Source organism: Myodes glareolus, chromosome 19, assembly GCF_982192425.1.
Source record: "Myodes glareolus chromosome 19, mMyoGla1.1, whole genome shotgun sequence".
In the NCBI taxonomy this organism is placed as follows: domain Eukaryota; kingdom Metazoa; phylum Chordata; class Mammalia; order Rodentia; family Cricetidae; genus Myodes; species Myodes glareolus.
This window is the reverse complement of record NC_142044.1, coordinates 5,866,581-5,892,349: the sequence shown is the minus strand read 5'-3', so window position 1 is coordinate 5,892,349 and position 25,769 is coordinate 5,866,581. Positions and strand designations below refer to the sequence as shown.

At 40.8% G+C, this 25,769-nt stretch overlaps 1 protein-coding gene across 49 annotated transcripts in view; it reads right to left on the bottom strand.

Moving 5' to 3' along the window:
• Positions 1–25,769, bottom strand: part of Rims2 (regulating synaptic membrane exocytosis 2) — a 431,117-nt gene that overhangs the window by 49,075 nt on the left and 356,273 nt on the right. For 23 of the 49 annotated variants that reach the window (XM_085679037.2, XM_085679024.2, XM_085679028.2 and 20 more), the window contains 2 exons: positions 22,706–22,777; positions 14,142–14,383 (listed from right to left, as the gene is read on the bottom strand). The exons of 14 other annotated variants lie outside the window; for them this stretch is intronic. In XM_085679037.2, the coding sequence (XP_085535163.2) occupies positions 14,142–14,383; positions 22,706–22,777 (314 nt within the window). The remainder of the gene's footprint in view (positions 1–14,141; positions 14,384–22,705; positions 22,778–25,769) is intronic. 12 more of the 49 variants (XM_085679030.2, XM_087898752.1, XM_087898749.1 and 9 more) reach the window with 1 other exon arrangement.

Below are 25,769 nucleotides of genomic sequence, written 5' to 3'. Positions count from 1 at the left end.
CAGCGTCTTTGAGAATGCTAATGCTCTTGCTGTCTCTTTGGTCTGTAAGCCAGGTGTTGTCTTCAGCTCGCTTCTGTGTAAATCTCTTGCCCTTTGGTTTTTAAAATTAGTAGGTTCTTGAAAAGCATAGAACATGCTCCATTGGCCACATATCCAGGGTCTCACTTCATTAAATCTGGTCTGAAACACCAGGATCCTGGGACTTTGATGAGAAATAAATCAATTAAAGGGAGTTGTTTTGACAACAAAGAATCTATTAGGTGGGGCATGCTGATACACAAATGTATTTAAGGTAAAAAGAATAGAAATGAAACAAATCCAATATGAAGGGCTGTCCTGGTCGAGCTACCGTGTCCAGAGAGCACAGCTGGAGCAGCTGTGGAGATCATGGGCATCGGGGCAGCTCATGTCCCCAGATTATCAGAGAGAATGAGCAGTGCTTTGTATAATTTTTGGCCACCACAACTGCTGTGGGACAAAGGTTTTACCCTGTAAAGGTTTGTTTCTTGTACTTGTTTAATAAAATGCTGATTGGCCAGTAGCCAGGCAGGAAGTAGAGGCAGGGCACCAGGAAAATTCTGGAAAGAGAAAAGAAGCAGCCTGCAGTCGTCATCCAGACACAGATTCAGAGTGCATCACCAACGTGGGAACACTGAGAAAACGTCATACTGAGCTTATTAGATATTCAGGTTTCCCACAGGAAACATAAATCTTGTTTACAGTCCTCTGTCTAGGACTGTCTATGATGCCAGGCACTGAGGGGATTCTAACAGGCTTGTGAATAAAGTATGGAACAATTAAAATTAAGATATCAGTTAAATGAAAAATACTGAAATAAATACTGGCAGTGAGGAAATTGTAGATATGGATAGATCTAGCTTAAAAAAAAAATCAAGCCTGGCAGTGGTGGTGCACACCTTTAGTCCCAGTACTCAGAAAGGAGAGGCAGGCGGATCTCTGTGAGTTTGAGAGTCCTGTTCTACAGAGCAAGTTCCAGGACAGGCTCCAAAGCTACACAGAAAAATGCTGTCTCAACAACAACAACAACAACACCTACATCCCCCCAAACAAACAAATGATCAGATCAACTTCCTAGTTTTGTATGCAATTGCTTGTCTCTAACAAACATAGTACCCAAGCTGACCCCTCCTCCTGGTACCTCCCACCATTGTCGTGGTAAATAGAATGCTAGGATATATTCAATCCCCGTTTATGAACACTCCAAATGCAATGATTCCTATAACACATCTGCAGCCTAATCCACAGCAGTTCCTGTCCAGTTCTTCACAAATCACCATGATTATGGTAGAAATGGCACTTATTTTCCAAGCTGCAGTCCACAGTTCCCCTTCTAGTCAGACGGATGCTTCTACCACTGTCACTGCTCCGTGTCCACGCCCACCTCCATTTTTTTTTTTTTTTTTTTTTGTGAAAGCCAAACCATCATATAATAGCATATGGAGACAGGGCCTTTGAAAGGTCTGTCCTGGTTTTGTTGTTCATCTTTGTCTTGGTGAGCTTCAGGTAAAGCTAGTGGTATCTGGGAAGAGGGAACCTGGATTGAGAGATGTTTCCATTGGGTTGGTCTGTACACAAGTCTATGGGGGGCATTTTTGTAATGGATCATTTATCTGGGAGGACAGAGCACACGAGTGGTGTACCAACCCTGGGCAGGGACTTCTGGGTGGCGTAAGGAGGTAGAGTAAGCCAGCCAGCACACAGCTCTCTTCATGACTCCTGTTTCCCTTCCTCTCTCCAGGTTCCTGACCTGACCCCTCACTGATGAACTGTTACTTCTGTAAGATGAGAGAACCCTTTCTTCCCAAGTTGCTTTTGGTCATGGTCTCTGCTACAGCAACAGAATCCTCCAAAATCAGGGACATTGTATAGGCCCTAACCTGAGCTTTGTCTCTCAGGGAATAGAACCATCCTTATGAGAGGCCCCATGTACTCAGCATCCTCCATCCATAGAACCATCCTTGTGAGAGGCCCCACGTACTCAGCATCCTCCATCCATAGAACCATCCTTGTGAGAGACCCCATGTACTCAGCATCCTCCATCCATAGAACCATCCTTGTGAGAGGCCCCGTGTACTCAGTATCCTCCATCCATAGAACCATCCTCATCTTCATTACCGATCCTTCCTCTCTAGCCCTTGTCTGAGTGCTGTTTATCAGCCAATAGAACTCATTCTTGTTGGAAAGGTCATAGGTGCTTTGCTACCATGCTGGGTAGTTTCTGTGTAGCCGCGCCTGAAGTTTTGCTGTGATAATCATCACACGGAAACCTTTCCTCACAGTTTGGCTGTGTTTAAATGTGGAAGAACAAACCTCAGCATCAGACTGCTGAGTCGTGATCCAGTCTGACGGACCAGTCTGACTGCACTGAACTTTCATTTTCCCTGCCTTCCCTGCTCATCCCCACAACAGAAACACTGTCTTTCATTAAATAACAAAACAAATAAAGCAAAGTAAAGTCTTAAAGAGTTTGGCAAGTGTTACTTCTACAGAATTCCCTTAATTTTAAGACAATAAACAATATGTCTAAAATTTAATTATATTAAATTTTCCTAATCCTAAAATGGTTTTAGAAATCAATATAAATCAACAAGATAAGAATCTAGTTTTGATCCCCCAAAGACACATTTAAAAACAAAACAACCCGGGGTAAAGAGCACTGCTGAGATGAAGACAGGATTCTTGGGGTGCTGGCTGGCTGCTCAGCCAGACCTGTGAGTTCCTGGTTCAGGGAAAGGCCTGGTCTCTAGAAACAAGCTGGAGAGAAGGTGGTCCACAGCGCTGGCTGCTGTTACCCAGGACCCAGGTTCCCTTGTCAGCACACACTGGAGCTCACAGCATCTGCCACTGCAGTCCCAGGCCTCAGGCTCTCTTCCGGCCTCGGTGGGCACTGCGTGCACGTGGTGCTCTTATACACATGCAGGCCAAAACAAGCAAAACAATAAAAGCTCATATGCATAAAGCAAAAAATTAAGAGAATAAACTGGAGAGCAGTTATGGAAGACAGCTGATGACTTCTGATTTCTACATGCATACACACCACATGTGTACATGTGCAGGACCAGGTGAGCATCTGTCTGTCTGTCTGTCTGTCTGTCTGTCTATCTATCTGTCTATCTATCTTCTATCAATCAATCATCTATCTATCTATCTATCTATCTATCTATCTATCTATCTATCTATCATCTATCTGTCTATCTATCTTCTATCAATCATCTATCTATCTATCTATCTATCTATCTATCTATCTATCTATCTATCTATCATCTGTCTATCTATCTTCTATCAATCAATCATCTATCTATCTATCTATCTATCAATTATCTTTAATTATCTTTAAAAATAGAACTAAATATTTCTTGCTCTGGGAAACTACTCAGCCAAAGATATGGAATTTCATGCTGAAGAAAGTAAGAAGAGAAAACCCCTTAGAAATGTGCTGTGTTTACTGCTGAAAGTGAGAGATTTCAAGGGTTCCGATATAAGCAATAACAGCTACATTCCTATCTTATATTAAACTTCAGGAATTGAAGAGGAGGCTGTATTTGAAAGGCTAGTGTCTCACCTGCATCCTGCTTTTCTGAGTCTTTCTTAACTCTGTCGTTGTTCCTCCATCAGCAGGAAGCAATTTGTCCCCTTACTACGTTCCCTGAAGGTTGCTCTCACACACGCTGCTGGCGATCATCATCACACTGTTTGCATCATAAGTAACAAAATGACATTCTCACATGAGAGGAACTAACATAAAATCAGAAAGAAAGTTGTAAGTGCCTATAGTGAATTTTTGTGGGATTTACAGAAATATCTGTTCTCCACATTTATATGGTGACTTGTGGCATCTATGAAGGAAAAGACAAGAACACCTGCTAAGGTCACGTAACTTGAGACGACGCTGGTTCTGTGGACGTGTTATAGTCCTCCGTCTGAGACTGCAATCTCTGCTCATCCTTTCTTTACATGCACTGGGGAAACAGGCTCCGCCCTCTTCTCTTCTTAAGGATATACTTCCTTTGAGCAGTCTTTCCCCAGACTCAGGACATCTGAATTGCTGCAGCTGTACTAAGAGCCCAGCCTTTAGGGATTCCGACTCCCTGCCGGAACGGGCAAAAAGTCACAGGTTGGAATATTCAAAGTTATCTAACGTGGATGTGGGAAATAGTCCAGCTTTGTGTGATGAGAACCGTTGGGGAAAGCAAGTCAGCAGCACGAGAGTATGAGATCTTAAAGAACAAGTGGACGGGACTAGGGACGGCATTGACATCGAAGCCACAGAGCGCTGCTCACCCAGTTGTCCACCCTGTAGGCACAGTTATCTTTAGCTCCTTTTCTACACTGCCCCACATGCTTTGGTAGTGCCGGAAGTCAGTCCTGTCAGTAGGAATGCTAGAAATATTATAACTCGGAATATTTGGTAAGGGAGAAGACAATGGATTTCTATTGAATCTTCAAAAGTTTACCGTCTTAGGATTTTAATGACGAAACTCTTTAATTTCTGTGACTATATTCACAGCCTAATGGTATAATGTTTACACTGTTCATTAGTGCCTCCTGCCTGAACTTCGGTGTGCCATCAACCCAGACAAACCTAGAAAACCTTCTGTCTTTTGGGGGGTGTTGGGGGGGAAACATCTATGTATTACTTGGGGATTTTGAATGACTCTTTATTCTTTGGCGGCTTTGAAAGGCTACAGTGATCTTGGGTAGTTAAAAATTTATGTGTAACCCATCATTCCTAGAAATGAAAAACACAGGGCTTTAATGAATCAGTTTTGCTTATATGAAATGCAATTTTAAATTAATGGCTAAAATAAGATTTCAAGCTTTATTTCTTGGGGTCATAGACTTGAAATCAGGTTTCTGGTGTGAAATAAAAATGTAAACACAAATGTGAACACATTTTCATCCATTCATATGCATAAAAAGATACAATCAAAGCTATTATGCTACCCACAATCCAGGGTTAATACTGAAAGTATTTTGTAACCCCCTAGTCAGAACATGTATTAGCTAGTAATATTGGCGCACCTGAAAAATTACCACTAAAACAAACAAAGCATCACAAAGACCACGGATTTTCTATAGTTTCTTTTATGATAAACAAAAATATAACTTCTTACCGAGGTCTGAATAAACTTTTAAAAAGCCTGACTTCTTACTATGACACACATGTGCACATACATCGAAAAACTATCCAAAGACAGTGCTTTCAAAGGGAGCAAATGAGTCTTCATCTCCATATTCTTTACTCTCTCTAAGCCCCAATCTTTGATTTACTAAGAACGTATAGGGTGCATATCACATTGATTTTATCATCTTAAGGGTATGTTTTACTTTATCTTTTAGCATTATATGAAATAAAAATTTCTTACAAAGAGAAGCTCTACAGCAGCTGCTGACAGTCATTGAGAAGCTCTTTGATCTAGCTGGGAAGAGTCCTAAACCTTGGTGATGAAAGAGAGACCGCAAAGACTCAGATCTATCATCAGTGAAAGCTTTCACTCTGGAAAGAATATCTGAAGTCAATCAAGCATGAAATCTCTTTTATGTCTGCCCAGAAGACACATTGTTTTTAGATATCAGGAGGAAATAAAAGAGCTTAAATGAGTAGTGTCTTCCTAAATAGCTTTAAATGTAGCCTGGTGAAAAGCAACTCAAATTATACACATAACGTTGAGAATAGAAGCGTTAAGAATTGCAGTAGTTTACACAGCGCCTAAAATCTTTGCTTTTCAGAGTTGATGACCCAATGTGGCACACACAGGCTAACTGTGGTCCAGCCATTAGGACACCAAAAAACCACACAGTGGCCCTGTGAGTGTCATGGAATGGTACTAAAATCCTTTGTCTCTGGCTATACAGAAGTTTGTTTTGTTTTGTTTTGTTTTTTAAAAACACACATTATTACACTTTTTATATAATTAGGGTGGGTATGAGTGAGAACGCTGACTGCATACTATCAGTTTTTGGGTTTGGAGACAATAATTTTGCCTTTGTTAATACTTATCATCTAAGGCCGCCATTAGCAGAACAGGAAAATTTTAGTATCAACATACTGCTTTCACAGTTCTAACCTAACCCAGCGCCAAAGGTGTTTATGTCTACAGAACTTAGTCATATCCACTGCTTCAGTCAAAAGATCTTTAGTGGTAAAAATACTTTAAATTAATGCAACTGTCAAATATAGACTGTGATGTTTGTTCAATTATATCACAAATTTATAAGGCAAAAGTTATGGGTCTCAGCATGAGAAGACCAAAGAATATTCTTTAGACTCTGATGAACAGTCTAGCATTTCATTAGCTTCCCCAGATGACTGAATTTGGAGTCAAATCATCCTGTGGCCCCACTCATGTTTTCATAGACAGGAGAATGAAGACATGCATACGCACAAGTGAATGTTCACACCAGCATTATTCGTAATAGTCAAAGATGGAAACAGCCAAACATCCATCACTAGATGACATAAACAGAGCACAATCGCAAAGCATGAGAGCACACGGCGTAGTGAAATCTGGAAAAGAATCATTCCAAATGAAAGAAGAGAGTCCCGAAAGACTAGCATCTGAAAGGGAGGAACGTAAAGCCCTGCTGAAGTCGTTGCAGGGTGGGAAGGAGGAACAACCAAGAAACAGACCCTGAGCTTTGGGGGGGGGGGGAGGTACCTTTCAAGGTGAGGACAATCCCCTAAAATTGGGGGGATGGTTCCACATGACTTGAATATATTAAAAACTCCTGAGTCATATACTTTTTAATGAGTTAGTTATGTGGTATGAATGCTATAACTCAACAGTGTTTCTAAAAGAAATTCATATATTTAAACATAATGATTATAAAAAGAGTTGCTATGCTCTTAAAATTACAGTGTTTGTACTTGACAATTTTTAGAGCCAGATGTTTGTGGTAAGAATGTAATTATTGTTGTAACATTATGAGCGATATGTACGAAATAAGATCAGCCATATAAAACGATGTAAACAAACAGGGTTTATGCCCCGAGTCCTCCCTCCACTTTGTGGAGGGCCTGCTGCATGTGTGTGATTCCGTGTCCCTAATAAAGGCATTTCTTTACCTTTAAAACAAACAAAACAAGATCACGTGAACAGCTTAAAAGAAAACTCTCTACCTACCGATAGTGGATTTTAGGACCTCAATTTTCCACAGTAAGGGCGCATTAAATATTGTTTTTCCTCAGGATAAAAATTACAACTTTCAAGTAAAGCATTCCCCAAATAGAGAACTCTGAAGAGAATTTGCATAAAGCAGACATCTGTCAATCAACATCAGACTCAAGGAAAGATTGCCTGCCACCCTGATTCATTACACTGGCATTTATTCGCCTTGAGGTAGGTATTTTAAGAGGCATAAAAGGATGTCATTAGCTTTTAAGGGGAAATAAAGTTATATGTACACAAATAAATATTCCTCCAGAAAAATGATTCCAGATGTAAAAAGGAAGAATTATATTAGACAAGTGTTGCCTACAGGCTAGTGTGTGAGAGCATTATTTTTCAGTTTTAATTTGACACATTTGTTTTCAGTAAGGTGCTATCATAAACAAACAACAATCCAGGTGTGTCAGTAGAGAGCTGGCCCAGGGGTTACAAGCACACTGCTCTTGCAAAGGACCCAAGTTTGGTTCCCAGTACCCATGTTAGATAGTTCACAACCTTTTGTGATTCCGGGTCCAGGGGACTTTATACCTCTTTTGGCTTCTGTATACACTTACTCAAGTGGATGAAAGTTTACATAATTAAATTAAATATTTTTTCTTTGGTTTTTTTGAGACAGGGTGTCTCTGTGTAGCTTTGATGCCTGTCCTGGAACTAACTCTTGTAGACCAGGCTGGCCTCAAACTCACAGAGATCTGCCTGCCTCTGCCTCCCGAGTGCATGTGCCACCACTGCCCGGCTCAAAATAAATATTTTTTTTAAAAGGAAAAATAGACATTTATATAGAAAAGTCTGGGATTTGTCCTTTTTTCTTATGGTTCTAATATGATAATGTTAACATTCTCTTAAATAAAACTGACTTTTAAAGAAAAAATGTTTGTGGGTATTACAATAACAGATTTTTTTCTATTGTCTTTCACCAATCATCCAACCCCTTGCCCCAGCCAACACCTAAATTTTACTTTAATGATAGTAATGATAATATTTTGCAGTGCACTCAGTAGTAAAGTTTGATTATGCATAGGATACATAATATAGAACTACAGGGAGAACAGTTGGCAGCTGAGGGCAAAGGCCTTGCTTACATCCTACTTAAGTCGTTAGTCATGACTCCTAACTGTGAAGTCTGGTTCTCTCATGTGCGAGTCAGCGTTAAGGCTTTCTGCCCAGTTTGTTCACTCTAACTTCCATTAAAGGCACATGCTCTAATTGAGGACTGTTTTTGGATTTTATCCTGATTGACTCCACAAGTCCATATGTTGGTGGTTTCATTGCTGGCCTATGACAATACCGCAGATGGTGAACCCTTAGGTGTTTCCCCAAATAGTCTCAGGAATATGAAGTCCAAGACACGTCTCACACTAAAGAGCTATTTGCTTAATGTGAGTTTGGAACTAATTACTTATTCTCTCAATATTTTGCATAGTCACAAAGCAGATAAACACAGTAAGACTTTATGCAGGTCCATGACAAGCATGATTTAACCTACCTACCCCCACCCCGCCCCAACACACACTGCTATTTGGCCATGAAACTCCACTGCTCTGTTTAACAGCGGGTGGCATCCAAAGACCTGAGGTCTGCAGAGGAGCTTCAGGAGATGCCGCTTTAGTGCAAAGGAGGCCACAGGCTGCCCACCACACCAAGTGACCATTTCAACCACCATATGCTGACCACCACACCAAGTGACCTCCTAAACAGAGGAATAAACTCCACACACTGCTTCTGATTCGCTTTGCCCTGTTTCCTGTCATTTCATTAACACAGTGACATTTTTCCTCTCAATATCTTTGAATGTACCGTTAGCCAAAAATAGATCTTAGATTGGTTAAACCTCAATGCCATATTAATTTGTTAAATACTGCAATGACCTTAAAAAGCAATAAATCACAGATTTAAAAACTTAAAAAAGTCCACAGATACAGTGCAGATGAAAATTTTTCTTTCTTACTTGGCATTATGACTTACATAACGTAGATTTGGGTTTGGGAAATTTAAAAAATGGTTTTCCCCTCCTTCCACCTTAAAGTCATGGTTACCCATTTTCTGGAGTAGTAGAAGATGAATGTCATATCTAACTGGGGGGTGATCAGTTACAACAGCCATGAAAGCTTACACGATCTCTCAGACCCAGACTCTGCCCACTTCCATACTTCTTCTCCACGCGGGAGACAAGTCCTAGGAGAAATGCAGTCACAGGCACTGTTCTAGCAGTCGCTTGGCCTCAGGCTGCCAGTTATATAATTAACAAATATTTGATTTAGAGACGGCTACTGAGCCAGCTTTTGATAGTAAAAAAGAAATGAACAAGATAGAGAAGGCCAGTAGATATATGAGTATAGATTGCTCTTCTGAGTTAATCAACTATAATGTGTTTAAGTAAAATTTATTATTATGATTAACAATACTTTTTCAGTTGCATCTAAATTAGATAACTCCATTTTTTAAAGCTTGGATTATTTTTCTCAAGTGGGAAAAAAAAGGCCTTATCCTCAGGGAACTCACAACAATACACAGTGAGCACAGCTACGTGTATTCTGTGTCTACAGCAGTTTATAAAATTGCACCTGCAGCCGGCAGCTCGGCACAGGCCTTTAATCCCAGCACTCGAGAGGCAGAGGCAGGCGAATCTCTGTGAGTTCGAGGCCAGTCTGGTCTGCAAGAGCTAGTTGCAGGCCAGCCAGGGCTGTTACACAGAGAAATTCTGTCTCAAAAACAAAAACAAATAAACAAAAAAGTACACTTGCATTTTTCTTAGTTTATTATTTGAAGGTAGCAGGCAGCTTTATACCTAGGAGTCCTTTGTGCTTGACTTTATGACCGAGTTCAAAGAGACAATAGTTAATCATTTAATACTCCTTTTAATCATTTCTTATAAGATTTTTCAGGTAACATTTAATCTTGATTGACCTGTAAAAGCTAGAAGCTGGTTACTATCTTATGAAAAAGAATGGCAGTAATGTCAGTTTAATGCAAATGTCCAGACATTACATAGCAGATACACACATGTGCGGGATTCACGTGTGTTGTGTCTTAGTCACCACACATTGCTGTGAGGAAACACCACTACCAAGGCAACTTATAAAACAAAGTGTTTAATTGGGTTCAGAGGTCCAAAGGAGGAAAGTCCACAGTTGCAGGCAGCCATGGTGCTGACCCACAAGGACAAAGTATAGAGAGGGCTGGTAATGGCTTGGGCTTTGAGACCACAACATGACACACCTCCAGGAAGGACACACCTCCAGCAAGGACACACTTCCAAGGACACACTACCTGTAATGCTTCCCAAACACTGCCACCAACTGAATTTCAAAAGAAACTTGCCTAGCCTAAGACATCATTAAGCAATGAATTCACTTCTTATTTGTTTTATTATTAATATATTACTATGAGATCTTGAGGAAGACTCGTTTTGTCTTTTGTTTGCTTGTTTCTTTGCTTCATTGTTAGAGACACAAAGTGTTCTTACCACTGCTTATTAAACTGAGGAAAGTAATTCAAGTTTTGAAGATGTATTTATCTAATCTAGGAACAGAAATTGTGTTGTTAATCATAATAAATTATACTGAAACATTATAGCTGATTAACTCATAGATGTGATCTATATCAGATGTCTGTTGGTGCTCTCTCTCAAATGCACTTGTTGAGTTTATCACTTCCTTACGTATGTCAGCCAAATAAGTACACAGATTAAAGAAGGTGAATGTTTTTCAAGTTTGCTGATGGCAAAATAAGAGCACTACTAGAAATCTCGTATTGTCTTTGTCCTTCAAATATGAGATTAAGGGCTACCCTAAGTTACACTGTGGTTTTTCAGATGTGCCTTGCCCTGAGAAACTCCATTTTACAGGTGGCATTTGACTCTGTCTGGGGGATGGAGGGGGATGGACAACCTCAGAAACCATTTGTCTGGCACCGCCCATAAGGCATGGACTGAAAAATAATTTGTGCCTAAAAGCAGAAAGGGTGCCACCTACACATTTATCAAGGAAGTTGGGATTGTAGAGATTCGTGGATATATTTAACTTACCAGGACAAACCAGGCTGGGAAGATACCTGCCTGAGGCAGAAGCCACTCCCTCAGCTGGCCCATAATGAGAACGCCATGGAGACCACTGTGACCGATTGGCAGGGAAGTGCCTGCTCCAGGTGCTTCAGCTAGCTTCATCCTGGCTGCTGCTGAGTTCCACTTGAACTGCCATGGTCTATTCGACCCACGTCTCTACCTGAACTCGCTGCCAGTCTGCCCGCTAGTTGGCCCGTCTCTGCATGGCCCTGCCCTTCTCCAAGCCCTACCCCATCCGCAACCCCAGCAGACCTCTGCTCTCATCAACCAGCCCCTTCCTAACTCAGTTTGCGTTTCTGTGAGTTGCCTCCCCTTCAGGCCTCTTTGAAACTTTTGGAAATACTAGTGCCTCTAAAGCCTCTGAAGCCATTCTGAAGCCTACATATTTACACACATAGATATGGATATATTTACTGTGTGGTATAATACATTATCTGAGAGTTAATATTAGTAATCAATATTGGAATAAAAGAACTGTGTTTGCCTACGCAGGGTTATCAAGGAAAGCAGGACTACTTAGTAAATTGCTGTTAATGAAACCACTATGTATACTTTGTAAATCCATGGTTATTCTGACTTTGTTTAAAGACCCATGTGTGTTTGTTTTTCTGACATAACACTCTTGTGATAAAATGTAAGTTCAAACATGAACAAAACTTCTGCAGAGAACAGAAATATTTAGAAAACCATGTGGAAAAATATTGATTATATTCAATTACTTAAATTCCATTTTTTTCAAAAAGGAAAGCTACTATGTAATATCATGTATATTTTCTTCATTATGGAAAAGCTAATCCTTCATAGCTATGAATATAAATACGGGATTAAAGTCTGAAAGAATGCCATCGTGCTCATTTTGATCTAAAGCTAGGCCAGTACTTACTGTCTACATTGCACACTTTAATCACTCTACCACATATCCACCGTGAGACTTTGTTCACTGTGGTTTCTGCCGGAACCTAGCTCGTGGTCACTGTAATCACGGAGACGATACCGCCCATCAGGGGCCATCTTCTCCAGGACCTACTCCTGGAGCTCTAGATGGGTTGTGAACCGTCCTCTGCAGGCCCAGTGCGTCTTCCGTGTGCCTCTACCTCTGGCAGGCTGTGGAAGCCACGCGGGGAATGTTTGTCTCGGATTATGTGTTAAGCATCCTGAGATAAGTGAGCTTTGCTTGCCTTTGTGCTGGAAACACCTGATACACAGTAAGTGTTCAATGTTTGCAAAAATTTCAGTAAGTGTAACTAATTATGTAGGCCAATGCTAGATACTATCAAAGTTTTAGATTTATTTCTTGTTTTAAAATAAAAAGTAAATGTATTTTTTACTGATACATAAAAATAGGAAGGTCATATGCTAATTGAATGTGATGTTTCAAAAAGTGTACACACTGTATAATGTTTCTCCTGAGTCAAATGCCCATAGCATCTTCTCTTCATTCCTTAGTGGTTTTTCTTAAGGCTCTTTGGAACGCCCAAAGCATGTTGCCATGGTTTCCCTGCGGTGTAACAACAACTGGATTGCCTGTTGTCCTAACGCAGCCACAACCAAGGCTTTGCCTTTCTGTACCCACTTCCCTCCACTATCTGTGTGTGTTTCTAATTCTTCTTAAAACACGGACAGTTTTAGAGCAATTTCAGATTTACAGATGTTTGCAAGTTTTAAAACTGGAATTGCAATAAAAGTTTTACTTGCTAGAAAGTACAAAAACACCTCTCAGTCAAAACCCCAACATTTGTTATGGCAACACATTTAGTCATGTATAAGTATTAGTTGTTTTTTAAATCATTTAAAGGTAACCTATGGATCTGCAAATTAAAATTACATTTCTATATAAAAATGAGAAATAGCACTTTAAAACACCAAACAAAATTATAACAAAACCTACAATAATATAGTAAGCAGTAACCAGAATTCAAATTCAAAAAATATTATCAAATAACTATTTCAATATGATGCTATTACACAAGGCCCAATTTTCATAATCAAAGTATGGCTTGCAAAACCAAGATTAGTCGGGTCCAAGAATTAATACAACCTTAAATTATTTTGTGTTGTAGATATACACTCCAATTTCTGAAAAACAAAACAAAAACCCTAGCATCCAAACAGAATTTAAATTTAATCCAGTTGCCTATAATTAATTTTACTATAAAAGAACAACCGTATTACATGCCTTTGTTTAAATAGAAGATATGCTATTATTTTCAAGATACCAGGGTTTAATTAGCAACATCCATTTGAAAAAAGGGGTATGTTTTGACTCAGAAAATTCTTAATTGCTAACAGTGGCTTTTCTGAATAGGAGTGCTGTATATAATTTATTTTTGCAGATGTAGTTAGAAAGCCTTGAATATCTTCACTGTCAGCAGAAAAATCCTTCCCTCCCAGCAGCTGAAGAACTGGTGCTTGAAGTTTTAACAAGGAAATGAAGCCTTGGCTAGGAAATGGATAGTACTGTTAATGGCGCTTACAAACAGGAAAAGAAAGTTAGGCTGTCTGCAATCAACACAACAGGAGGCGTCATCTCCATTGCAAACTGTTGGGAACGAACAAGTTCCTCGGTGAGGGACCTAAGGGAGAGCAAACGTCCCACTGATCAAAGGGGCCTCGCAAAGCGCCAGCACCTGGCAGGAGCCGCCAAAGCTTCGCCCCTGAGGAGCAAAGACACACTTTCAAAATCGGCCACCATTCACTTTGAAACAGGCTGTTTGATCGCTGCAAAAAAATCATTGTGGTTACTTTTCAAAAAGATGAACTAGCTTAAGACTCTCCTTTGGCTCTGGACGATGTCATCATCCACAATTACTGTGAAAAACGACACGAAAAGAATGTGTATTGTACGGACAACTCAAATATGAAGTCAAGAGTAACATAAAAATTCCTACCGGTTTGGCTGAGTTGAGACGCACTGCGGCTTTTCCGGGAGAGCCCAACAATAGCTACCATTTTGGCCCCAATGCTAGAGCGTCGCTTCTTGCCACTGGTCCCCACGGTGCCCACCGCGGTGTCCGACTGGCTGCCGTCATTCTTCTCCAGTGAGCACATGTCTCCACTGACGCTGCTGCTCTTGGTCATGCTCTTCCCTGGCATGCCCATCTGTCTGCTTTGCATTTTGGATGTAAAGACACTGTCAGCCGGGGCATCATTACCAACGAAGACAAGAGTGGAAAAGGAAAAGACAGAAGAGGCGTTTTAGATGAAACATCCGGAACACAACGATCTAACTGTATCATCTCTGGAATGGATTTCTAGGATTTACAAGTTTTCCAGTAGCATAGTGTTGAGTATGTTCTATGCACTATCCAGACAACTCTAACACAGACGGCAACAATGCACCAAGTCAGACTCTCAGTTTGGTTTCCACTCTTGAGGCACTGGGTCCGGTCACGGAGGAAAACAAACACAGAAACTCAGGGGCTTTCAGAGCCGGCTGTGGCAAAGTCCACGTGCCCTTTGAGTGTTAAGTAGCTTATTTAATAGTGGTCAGATATTCTAAGAGGGCTAGATATTTTCATTAGTTTTATGTTTTAAAAAAGGTGTTTCACTTTACTTAATTTTGTAATTATTGGTGTAATCCAAGTTTTTAAAAATAAAGACTACCCTCATAGTTTTAGACAAAGTCAGAAATTAATGATTCACTGGAACATGGAAGTGGACCATGGACTCACTGCAAAACCAGTACCTCAAGAGGAGTAAACTGAGGACAAGACTCGGGATTTTCCCAGATACTGAGGAGTTGTTGGAGGTGGGGTGGGGAGGAGTATCAGCAAACAGGCTCCCCAGCTGCTCCCCATAAATCTGGGACCACGTGGAAGAAGCAGCCTGTTTTCCAGGGACTGGGAAATTTGTTTAGATGTCATCATTACGAGCTGGTTTTAGAGAGTCACAGTTTGTGCTTGACTTTGGTCCTCAGAATGGGACCGTTCCGCACATGAGTAAGAAATGAAAGGAATGAAAAGTCAAGAAACAATATCTGTACATTTTCTCCACAAATGCAAACGGAAAAGGCCATTGTGAAAATGTAAAACTACATTGAACTATTTTATTTCTCAAATTAAATTTAATGAGAAACAAGGAAGAGAGGAAAGTCAGTGTTTGCATTTTTATAACACCACACACTGACAGTTTTCACAATTGTGGGATTGTTATACTTGAGTAAAAATGAGAGAATCGAGTCAATGTGGAAGGCAGTCATCCCGTTGAGGCCCAGTTCTGCTACCTCTCTGACACATTTTGATAAACAATTAGGGCTACTCTGCTCCCTAGGATTATCAACTACAAAACAGGAATATTCATTTTAAATAATTTGTAAGGGAGAAAGCTGATAAATGGAAATTACAACGTTAGGGAATATGGAGAAGTTAGAGCCCTTCAAGATGTACTATATGTATTTAGCATCATCTATGAGAATGACATTTATAACAGAATTGAAGAATGCCAAGGGATTAAAGTGTCTAAATGGGTTGATTACAGCCAAATGGTGCTGTTGCAAAGTATACAGTGCTGACCCCAAGACACCAGGGTTTGAGTTTTGGCGACAACCATGCAACCTTGGAGGAACCTTTTCAATTTTCTGCAACTTAGTTTCTTTATTTAAAGAGTGGGAAACCACAAGGAAGGCTCTGGGTGGAGTGTTAGGCTCAAAGCAAGAGCGACAAGGACTCCGTTTTCCTTCTCACAGCTCTCACCACCACTGCCATCATTCAGGAACGTTCCATAGACAGAGCACTGTGAAGCAGAGGAGCGGAAGAGCTGTATCATGAAACACCTTTCTTTCCAGAAGTTCTTATGCCATGGATTTGAGGCTATACTACTACTACTACTACTACACACACACACACACACACACACACACGTTTAGCATATGAGGTACCCCCCTCCGCCCTGACCCCAAGACAGGGTTGCTCTGTGTAATAGCCCTGGTTGTCCTAGAACTCGCTTTGTAGACCAGGCTGTCCTTGCTGGGATTAAAGGCGTGTGCCACCACACCCAACAACATCTGAGTTTTAGAGCATGCTCCTATCAGAAAAGAATAACCTCAGAAGGCCAGAGTTCTGTTGAGAGAAAGACTTTAAAATAAAAACTTATATTTTAATAGCCATATTAATAGCACTATGCATAGTTCCATAGGCCCATGCAACACCTTACTCTACTGCACAGAAGGCAAGTCACACGCACAATAATTCCTATTGCATCTCACAATCTCTCATCTCAGTTTCCACAGGGGATGGTACAAAGGCCATAACCAAAATCAAGAAAAATGGTCAGTGAACCTATGGAAACAATCTGTAGATGAACAGATAAATACTGTTACAGAGACATACTCCCACTTAAGCGTGACCTCGAGCATCTGCAGGGCTGCATTTCTGAGCAGCTGCAGGCTACTGAGGTACCTGGAGGAGGAGGCTGGGGAGGATCCTGCCCTTCCCTCACTAGGCTTCACCTAAAACTAAAACCATCAGACAGATGCTGTGCTTGGGAACGCTCACTCTGAGCTCCCTGGTGGTAAGGAATGGTTACACAGGGTGGCCTTCTGGAACTGTCATTGTGGTTGGGAGGATGGACTTGTCGCACCAGAAATGAAGTCAGAGGATAAGCTGTTCAGGGTTTGAAATCTGATAAATTTCAACGCTGGTGTGAGCCAGTGTCTCTCACTCCTGTTTGTTTCCTGTTAGTTTGGCTATATGGTGTTTTATGTTTGTTTCTTTGCTTTGAACAAAGTCTTGCTCTAAAGCCCTGGCTTGACCTGGCGCTCAGTATTTACACCAAGTTGACCTGGAACCTGTGGGCATTCCTCCCGCCTCTGCCTCCCAACTGCTGGGACTACAGGTTTGCATGCTCTGTGTCTGGCTCACTGATAGGTTTCTGAAGGGAAACTTGGCAACATGAATCAAATAGTTTTTAAAACAATATTTAGCCTAGAAATTCTACTTTCAGGATTTAAGCTAAGGTAACTCAATGAGTAAAGATTTAGGTGTAATTATATTTATTACAAAATTAATAACAATGTAAAAACAATCTAGAGGAAACAAAGTAAAACAAAGGAATGAGTCTATTAATGTCTAGTTAAAATCATTCATCAGTAAGGAAGACTACGCTTTGAAACTGTGTATGGAAATAATACTAACATGAGATATTCTTGGTGGGGGATGGGAAGCAGATATTTGTGGCTTCCTTTTGCTGGCTCACATATTAAATAAGGATTTGCCCGACTAAGAGGACACAGGCAAATTAAAACCCTAGAAGGCAGTATCAGTGAGGAATTATCTAGAATAGGTTGTCTGGAGGCGTGTTGTAGTGAGCTGCTTTGTGCCGCACCTTATGGATGGCGCTGGCTTCTGCCTTCCACCCCGCCCCCCCCCCATGGTGAGGGCTCTAGGTTGTAAACAACTCCATACATGGCTAAGGCTAAGAATCTGGCTTGCTTCTGTTTCTGGACCTATCTGCATTTCCCACGTAGCATGCTGGGGTTAGCTACCCAGAGGCTATTTTAGCTGTGGGCTGGCTTTCCCCAGGGTCAGAAGATTATTCAAGGTTCCTGATTAAACTGCATTGGGAAGAGTCCGGTGTGGTGTCTTTGCGGGACAAAGCAGACGCTACAGCGTGTCTGTGGGGGATCTTCTCGACAGCGATAGTTTACGTGGAAAGACACTGGCTGAAACTGGTGGTGCCGGTGTCTGTTTGGGTCCTGGGAGCTGAGCACAGCACACAAGCGTTCATGCGCTCTGCTCTTGACGCAGATGTGGCCCCTCCCCTTTGCCCACTATACTGCACTGGTCTGTGAGCTGGAGCTGTGGGCTAAGCTCTTCTCCACTGAGCGGACTTCGCCTGGCTGTCTTATCACGGCAACAGGAAATGAAAACTGGACAGTTAGACCAGGCCGTCTGGGAAGCCTGGATTCATGAGATGATCCAATTAGGTACATAATAGGGAACAAAGGGAATATAAAGATAAACAAAACTATTTTTTTTCAGAAATGATTATTTTAGTAAAAAATATAAATATATGGCAAATATTTTAGGAAATACCTATGAATATAGATATCATTGAACTAAAAGGAGTTTTAGCTTTTTCCAGCAGTATTTGTTTAAAATATCCATTTTTTTTCTGTTCTGGTTTCCCAGAACAAACATAAAAAGAATCAGCAATGACAACACTAGAGGAGGCAAAAGAGAAGAGCAAGCAGGGCCAACAGCACACGTTTTCCACAGAAGCAACAGTATTCACTCTTTGTTCTTCCCATGAGTGGAAGACAACAGTTCTCTAGCTATCTGCTGGGTCATTAAGTTGCAATATGACTGATTGCAGAGGCCCGGTTCTAGATAGGGTTCCCCTATTTCGAAATGTTGCTTTGTTTGTGTTTTCTAAGGGTTGGCTTTAGAAAATACAGACCTTACATATTTTGCAGTTTTAAGGTTAGGCATATAAAACTGTCAATGCAGACGATCCATTTAATAACAAAGTTAGAGCTGTTAAGATGAATCAGGAAGTAAAATTCAAAGCCAAATCTAGCATCATTGGAGGAAAGAAATATCTCCTTCTCACAAAGCCTTTAAATACTGCCCAGATGTACACAGCATACAAAGATACGAGCACACTGGATGGAGTACAGTAATTGATAGGCTTGAAAAAATACAGCTAAGGAGCTTAGCCTTAAAATTATGATTTGTAAGAACATGGACATAGGAACAGCATTGTAAATAAGATGTTTTCACAGTAAATGAGGACTTCGTGATGTGGAAATCTGGGAAGTGAGGAGGAACTTACAAAAGACTTGGCAGATGGTGCATCTCTGGCTTTGATAGGCAGAGGCACAGAAGGGCTAGCTCACAACACAGCGGGTGTGGAAAGCACAGCCGGGAAGATACACAATGGAGAACAATGGAGGTGGGATTAGCTAAACTCCCATGCCCTGTCACCCGGAAAGACACACCTTGTTTTCCTTCCCACTGTTTCCGTTCTTGGGTGTCAAGTGTGAAGAGACAATCTGTTAAGATTAAAGCTCAGGTATGTAGATGTCTGTGGGGTTTATTCATATGTGGGGATGTGTGTGCCCGCGTATCCATGTAGCCAGTCCAGAGTCAGCATTAGTCGGGTGATGGATGTCTTCTTCAATTGCTCTCCCTCTTGTTTCTTGAAGCAGGGTCTCTCACCAATTCAGCAAGATTGGCTGGCTGGGTCGGCTTCTGGGAGCCTCCTGTCTCTGACTACCAGCTTTGAGATTACTGGTGTGAGCTGCTGTGCCCAGCCTGCACATGGGTGCTGAGCGGCTAAACTTAGGGCTTGTGCATGCACAGCACACATTCCACCCACTGAGCTATCTCCTCGGCCCTGTAATTCACTCTTAATTGCAGTCTTGGCAGCTGTTGAGCAGACATTTTGTCTTAAAGAGTCATACCTAGAATTCTACCTTAGAACCTGCATGGATCTTGCAGCTGCTTCAAGTTCCCTTATTTAAAAACCTCAGCGCCTTACATACCGTTCGTCTCCTAATGGGTGCAACTTAAAGTTGTTTAATTTACTATTTTTAAGCTTTACTTCACTTTAGCTCAAATGACCATCTAAGGAAGAACAATAGTAACCATTTACTGAACAGTGATTAGGGAGTACTAATTATCACCAATATGGGGATAGAAATGATGACATCGTTTGCTGGGTGCCTCAGAACGCTGGCAGATCACTTCTCGGCCTTTAGCTAAGATCAAGTAAAGAACGCCTGTAGAGCGTAACCAGAACTCCATACTCTAATGTCAAGGCACCTTGATGAAGTCAAGCACTGGAGAAAATCTCTTTGAAGCATTGGAAAAAAACTGAATTTCTCAGAGTAATTTTTTGATTTCAGTTATGACAGAAGTTTAAAGTTTAAGATTTTAATATTTATTGGATGCCCTGGATGTGAATACATTCTATTAAACTGATACAATATATCTGAGTAGAATTTTCAGCGTGATGAGAGGCTAAGTATGTGTATATACCACAAAGATAATGGCCAGAGGTGCAGAAGAATATTTAGCCAAGAAACAAAGTATTTTTGGCCAAAAATATCTGTCTTGATTATAGTCATTAGCAATGAATCTTTAAGGGTTCAAGTCTTGGGTCTTGTGGCAGGAAGCCATCAACGTTCCAGGGTCTCAGAATTGTTCACTATTTACTTGAGATCAACTAAGGGACACATGTGAAGTCCGGAATTTCTGAGATTCCTTTCTCAATAGCAAGCTAGGATGTAAAATTTCAATAACTAAAACGTCTTTAGAAAAACATTTTTAAATGTTTATTTTAAAAATAGTTTTAGAGAAAACTATTCCTCCCACTCAGCATTCCTTGTTGCACACAGGTCTTGGTGTGGGTTTGGGACTGTGAGCACCCTGAATGGTCATCCAGCATCAAGTAATCACGTCTGAAAGCATACATGAGTAGCACTGTACAGACTGAAAGGTTACATATAGGAATACACACACACACACACACACACTATAATAATGAAGAAGAGGATATAAATGTGAAAGAGACCAAGGGGGTATAGAGTAGGGACTGGAGGGAGAAAAGGCAGAGTAGAAATGATATCACTATATTATAATCTCAAAAATCAAAGAAAACAACTAGAAGAATGAACTCTTGATTTGAAATTTTAACATGTCAAGAAACCATGATAAAGCGAAGCCTTGATGAAAATCTCTCCGAAGTATATGAAAAAACAGTCTTTCTCATAGCAATAATTTGATTTCAATTGTGACACAACCTTAAAGTTTAAGATTTACTATTATTGGGTTGATCATCCTTTTAAAATAGGTTCACTTCGTAGCCACTATGAGGCTGGTTTTGTTCTCACGGGAGTTTTCACGAAACTTTCATTTATGCTTCCACGGGACAAGATAATAAACAGATAATTGTAGCAAATAGTGGTGTGTGACACAGGAAATACAGATCAAAGAGACAATGGTGAACTAGAAATCTTGGGTGAAATTTTAGGGTGATTTAGGGAGAGCTCTCTGAAGAGTAATTGAGCTAAATCTTGAATGATGAAGCCATACCATGTACAGTAAGAATGATCTAGGCATAAAGGACATCAACCAAGTCATGCACCTTGCGGTGGGCCCAGAGCTGGCTGTGAGATACTTTATAAAGCTACACAGGCTGAAAGCACAGGGTACAGACTGGATGCGCTAGACCAAAACCACAGCTCGAAATGCTTATTCTTATTAAATGAGCAACCCAGGGGTTACCCCAGAGCCGAGGCCTGAGACCACAAGAACACAGGTTCTATAGGTTGTTGTGCCAGAAGATTTGAGGTCTAGGCCAGTATTTTATCTCTAGAGGCACACACTGTCAAAGGTTTCTGGAGAGATTGTGGATACCGTCCTTCAAAACTGATCTTTGTGAAGGTCAAATCATTAACGCAATTAGGAAAAATCCTTAGTTGGACACTTACAATTACTTAAAACAGTCTGTTTCTATTTCTCTGAATTTATTCGCATTTTCTTAAATTATTAGAAACATATATCCTCTCTCTACCATGATTGTAGAGAGTTACTTATGAAAATGATTGAACTTGTGAACTCAGGGTTTTGCTCATACTACCTCCCTCTATCCTGGCTGCTTTTTAGCTGTGGTCTTACTACACTGCCCAGCTGGCCCTGGCTGTGAGATGAGACGACTCCCTAGTCTTAAACTCCCGGCTCCTGGCAGCGGCAGCTTTCCTAACTATCTGTTTTGCCAGACTCAGATGATTATTGCCAATGTCTTCTGTTATATTGGTTATGCTTTGACAGATTCTATCTGTATTATTTCATTAAATGCACAAATAGATAGATAAATAAATAAGAAAAACAAAAGCGTGGCTGTGACGGTGGCTTAGCTGGTTAAATGCTGGAGGCCCCGAGAACACATTAAGGCTGGATACGGCAGTGTGCGTCTGTCACCCTAGCACTGCAGGTAGACAGGTGGGTCTGTGAACTCACTGGCCAACCAGCCTAGCCAGATTGAGTAGGAAGTAAGGGGGAGAGCAGTGGAGAGAAGCTCTGGATTTTCATGTCTGGTTCCCCCCCACACACATGTACAATTACATGCATATGCACTGGTACGTACATGTGATTCACAGGAGCATGTACATATATATAAAACACACAACCCCCACTCCCATAAAACCACATTTAAAATGTTCATTTTAAAGCAGAAGTGTCACTGTTTTCATTCATTATTAGCTTAAAATCAAACTTATACAAGAGCCAGAATTTTAAAATGTTTTCATTATAACATGTATCTTGAAAGCACTGCATATTTTCTGATATCAGCTAATAATTTATTATCCTCAGGGACAAGACCTAATTTGCCTCTTTCTCCCTTGAATTATTGGCCACCAAACCTTTCTTGACTCAGCTAATTTCAACCACAGTAAACATCTCGGTGCCAATTAACTGGTTCCCTTAGCTGACGTCGCCCATGCACCTACTTGGTGTCAGGTCCCAAGGGAGAGAGTGGGGGCTGAACCGGTGTCTCTTCTCCACATTCTTGCACAAGGGGGCTGAAACGGAAGGGAACAGAGAGTGTTTGGTTTTCCTTCACACCCAGAGAATGGCCTCCAGTCAGTCTTTGCGAAGCAAATGCTTATTTTTAATATTCTATGCAGAAGAGCGTCTTTCTCTAGCGTGTAGACTCCACTTGGCCTGCAGACTGTTGTAGCTCTGCAGTGAAAACAAGAAGGGCCAAACAGTCACTATGTTGAAGATGTAGCAAATGACCAGAACCCTTAGAGCAGCCAGAGGAAAGAGACGCACGACTCAGTGCTAAGAGATTCTACTGCTGGGAGACTTGAAAATAGGAGATAGAGAAGGCGTTTACGAACATGTGTCTTGAATCGGGGTAAGAATGGTGACACACAGGGAAGAATATTATAAATAATGACACAGAACTGAGAGCACGGCCAGTTTAAAGATGGGTAGTACGGCTGAACCGAATCACACAGTGTCGAAGGAAAGGGGCAGTGATGCTAAGTCCTTAGCTTACAAAAGTTTCACGGCTGCCTTCCCCGAAAAGGAGGCTGAAGTGCTTAGGGAGCAAAGCCTTTGCTGGAGGAGTGCCGCCTTAGGGAACGACCCACACCGGAAGTGATGTCATCTCCTGACCTAGTGGTTCCAGAGGAAGCTGTACTCTCAGGTCAAATGATTAGGGGGACTAGTCCAGGCTAAAAAGGTGAAGTTAATAAATATTTGAGAAGGAAGGGGCAGGTGAAGACGGGAGGGCAGCTGAAGCTGGTCAGCTGAGCGTGGGAGGAGAGAAAATGCTCATGGAATCCGTCAGGGAAGAAGAGAAGAGACCAAAGGGAAGAGCCACGTGGACACCGACAGTGGCAAACGTCACAGGCGACAACAGAGGAATATTGTCCAGAGGAGTAGTCAAAACTTGCAAGGATGTCATTTGAAACAAATGTTTAGAAAAGGTACGGAGTTGATAGTTTTGAGGGCACACTAACTTGGAAGAAAAACAAAACTATTCGACTAGAGACACATCACTTTCCAGGGATCTAAGCAAGGAATTAAAGGAAAGAAAGGGGAAGCTATACTGGTATAGAACTCTAGAAGATTAAATGTTGAAGAACGAGCTAGGAAGCTCACAGCGACATTAAAGGGAGAGAAAGCCACTAAACTAAGGATTCCTAGTATTTTACTAAATTTTAGAAAAAGTTGAAGCACTTTAAGCAAATTAAAAAGATTTTAATTTTGGATCAGAGGAAAAATGTAAAAACTAAGTTTCTAAGATTCTTCTGTTTTACAGTGAAATAACTTCAGCGCAGGAAGACATGTTTGAAAAATGTGTTCATTTCTTTCGTGTGTATGATTGTTTTGGTTACATGTATGGCTGCGCACCACATGCAGACCTGTGCCTGAGGAAGCCAGAAGAGGGGGCTGAATGCCCTAGAATTGGTGTTATTTCTGTGTGGGTTCAACACTGAACCCAGGTCCTCTGCAAGAGCAGCAAATGCTTGTGACCGCTGAGCCATCTCGAAACCACCTTTCTCAATATCACATAATGCTGATGTTTTCTCTCTACCTCCTTAAAGACATACATTATCAGTCAATTGAGAAATTTGCTCTCAGTTTAAGTCAATTCTTTCCCAGCATTTAGTTCTGAAGAAAACATAGATTGTTTACTTTTCAAAATACTCATTTATCTTTGTACTAGTACTGATCCTTATTATTCCTTGAGTCTCAGGCCAATTAAACTGACTAAAGCCAATTATTTCTATATATAAATGTCATGGGCAGTGACAGGTTTTTCTCCAACTCATTTTTCTTTGAGCTTCTTTTTCTGGCTTTACCACAAGTATATATAGCATTTAAAATAATATAAACCTTCTCTGACAAAATATTAAAAGATATATATTATATTTTTTTTCAAGACAGGGTTTCTTTGTGACTTTGGAGCCTGTCCTGGAACAAGCTCTTATAGAGCAGGCTGGCCTCGAACTCACAGAGATCCGCCTGCCTCTGCCTCCCAAGTGCTGGGATTAAAGACATGCAATTTTTCCTATAACTTTAGGTACCAACTCACATTTCCACCATTCTTATTATAAAAGACCACTAATTGTTAATGTTTTGTAAAAAGAAAATGTACATTTTTGAAAGAGGAACACTAAATAAAAATCACATTTAAAAATTTCTCAATTATTTGTTTTATTTATATGAATATTTCCCCCGAATGTATGCACGTGTGCGTGCTGCATGCAGAGGTCAGGAGAAGGCATCAGATCCCATGCATGTGAAGTTATGGATGGTTGTGAGTTGCCACAAGGGTGCTGAGAACCAAACTCAGGTCTTTTGCAGGATCAGCAAGTATTCTTACCTACTGAGCCACCTCTCTATTTCCATAAGAAAAAAAATCATGTTTGTCCTCTAACAGTGATGCTGGGGAGACAGCTCAGCTCTGCAAGCATGAGGACCTGAGTTTGATTTCCAGCATCCATGTAAAAAGCCAGGCATGGCTGAGCATGTCTGTAACCTCGGCACTGCAGGACAGAGACAGGCAGATTCTGTCATACTTTGAAAAACAATATGTATTATAATTTACCTTAAAGGCTTTATTACAAATAAAATAAAACATCTCCATTCTATAATCACTGAAATTTTTCAGAGAATAAGAACATGTTCTTGTGTGGCAGGATTCTACAGCATGTCAAGAACCATCACAGTTCAAACTTTGCAGAAAGAAAATAAGTCAGAGTGGATGTGAGGCAAACTTCGGAGAACCTGCCCTGCTACCATACGGCACCCGGCTATGTCCCTCCCAGACTCCGTAGACGATGAACTAACTCTTGACGGCAGGTAAAGAACCATTGTCCATGGACATAGCTGTACTTCCCTTACCTCCTTGGACCATGCTAGTAGCTTTAGTTTGAATCACTTTATATATAAAATTTCCACATTGACCACTAGAGAAAATATTATTCATTTAAAAATATGCCAATAAATACCTGGTTTAGGATATCTGCTTAGCTAATATTTGTGCATCTAGATAAT